The sequence below is a fragment of the Pygoscelis adeliae genome, unplaced genomic scaffold (assembly GCF_000699105.1).
Source record: "Pygoscelis adeliae isolate BGI_AS28 unplaced genomic scaffold, ASM69910v1 Scaffold52, whole genome shotgun sequence".
Classification (NCBI taxonomy): Eukaryota; Metazoa; Chordata; class Aves; order Sphenisciformes; family Spheniscidae; genus Pygoscelis; species Pygoscelis adeliae.
The window spans coordinates 1,731,166-1,732,895 of NW_008824285.1; the positions used below are offsets into that span (position 1 = coordinate 1,731,166).

General features: G+C 67.1%; 1 protein-coding gene across 1 annotated transcript in view; it reads right to left on the reverse strand.

Moving 5' to 3' along the window:
* DOK2 (docking protein 2, 56kDa) overlaps positions 1–1,730 on the reverse strand; it is a 12,706-nt gene that overhangs the window by 2,782 nt on the left and 8,194 nt on the right. The window contains exons 2-5 of the mRNA XM_009318637.1: positions 1,072–1,368; positions 809–931; positions 226–396; positions 44–154 (exon numbers count right to left, since the gene is read on the reverse strand). Of these exons, the coding sequence (XP_009316912.1) occupies positions 44–154; positions 226–396; positions 809–931; positions 1,072–1,368 (702 nt within the window). The remainder of the gene's footprint in view (positions 1–43; positions 155–225; positions 397–808; positions 932–1,071; positions 1,369–1,730) is intronic.

Consider the following 1,730-nt stretch of genomic DNA (forward strand, 5'->3'; position numbering starts at 1 on the left):
GGCCACCCCGCCGCAGCTCCCCAGCCCCCCGGCCCCGATGCACGTTGATGGCCGACTCGATCGCCTGAAAGATCTCGTTGCCTTGCCTGGTCTCAAACTCAAAGTTGCCTTCTCCGGATGCGCAGCGCCGGCCGGCCTCGAAGGAAAAGGTCGCCTGGGGAGGGACAGGATCAGGTCCCCGTTCCGCAGCCCACCACCAGCCCACCCTTCCCGGATCCCACTTACCTTATCCCGCCCAAAGCGCCGCAGGAAGTGGTAGGGCCAGCTGTAGAGGATCTCCAAGGTCTGGAAATCCCGCAGCTCCAGCGCCTCCTCGCCAGCTCGCAGGATGCACTGGCCCCAGAGCCGGCAGCGCTCAGAGGGCTCGGTGGCCCTCACCGTCACCTTGAACGCCTGCTCCAAGCTGGCTGGGGACGAAGGAGGGCGGCATTTGACACGCGCGAGGAGCAGAGCTCCTCGCTGCAAGAGCAGAGCTGCATCTCCCACCACAGAGAGGTGCCATGGGGCTCGTGACGCCCCGCTGCCCCGGCTGCGGGGAAGCGGCGTCCGGCCGATAAGGGCTCAAGGGCTCCGGTCGCACGGGAGCAGCCCGATAGCGCAGCGAAACCCAGCCCTGCCAAACCGCAGAGCAGGAAGAGGCTATTTCAGGAGGAGACTTTCCACCGCGCCGCCTGCACGTAGCCGCGGCGGGGGCTGCTCCCTGGCGCAAAACCGGCCAAGGTTCCTCGGGAAGCGGGGGTGACGAGATGCTGCGGGACATGCTCTGCCTCCTGTGCCAGCAAACCCAGCTCCACTGCACCTTCCCCACCTCCCGGTGCCTACCTTTGCCCCGGGAGCTGTAGAGGGAGTTTTCCTCCATGGAGAACACGCCGTCGGTGCCCAGCAAGCTCTGCTGGCCGTCCTTGCCTGCTGCCTGCTCCTCCCTGCTCCTCTGCCCCGGGAAAGAGCAGCGAGTGAGCGAGGGTGGAGGACGGCATCCCCCCAGCCTCCCCCAGTGCAGCAAACCCCCGGGATTCCCCCGCACGGATCCTGCTGTCTCCCGTGCCCCCGTTATCCCTGTCCAGTGTGTACCGGGAAGGCAAGCTCGCACAGCTTCTGGATCCAGCCGGCCGCCTCGGTGCCATCAGCGGCCAGGAGGTACCGCTTGTCGGTGGTCTCCAGCAGGAAGGGGACAGTCTCCTTGGGGCAGCCGGCATCGCCACTCGCCTCCGCCACGTGCACGCAGTCGCTCAGCTTGACCAGCCGCTTGCCGCCCTCGCCTTCCCGCAGCTTCTCGGCGGCCGGTGGCGCCGAGCCCTCGAAGAGCTCCAGGTGGGCGGTGGAGCAGGAGCTTTCCCGGTACAAGACTCCCCAGAACTTTCGCCATTTCTGCCACGGGGAGAAGCAGCAAGAGGAGTGAAAACCCCGCACTGGCCAGCTCTCCTTTCACCCTTCCAGGAGTTTTCATCCCCTTGGGATCACGCATGAGCCCGGGGCAGGACATCGGAGCGAACCCCTCCAGGGTCCGGGCAGGGTCTCGCAACCTCGCCCAGGCGGGGCTGGCCAAAGCGGAGGGGGGGGTGAGATAAACTGGTCAGCGTGGGGAAAAGCATCCCCCCCACACACAGCACAGCCGACGGCCTGCAGCAAGGCTTTCCCAGCCGGGAGAGGCACCGGGAGCATCCCAGCCTCACCCGGCGCCGGGATCCATCCCACGCCTCCCCCACCCTGCGGCACCCAAACGCTGCGCC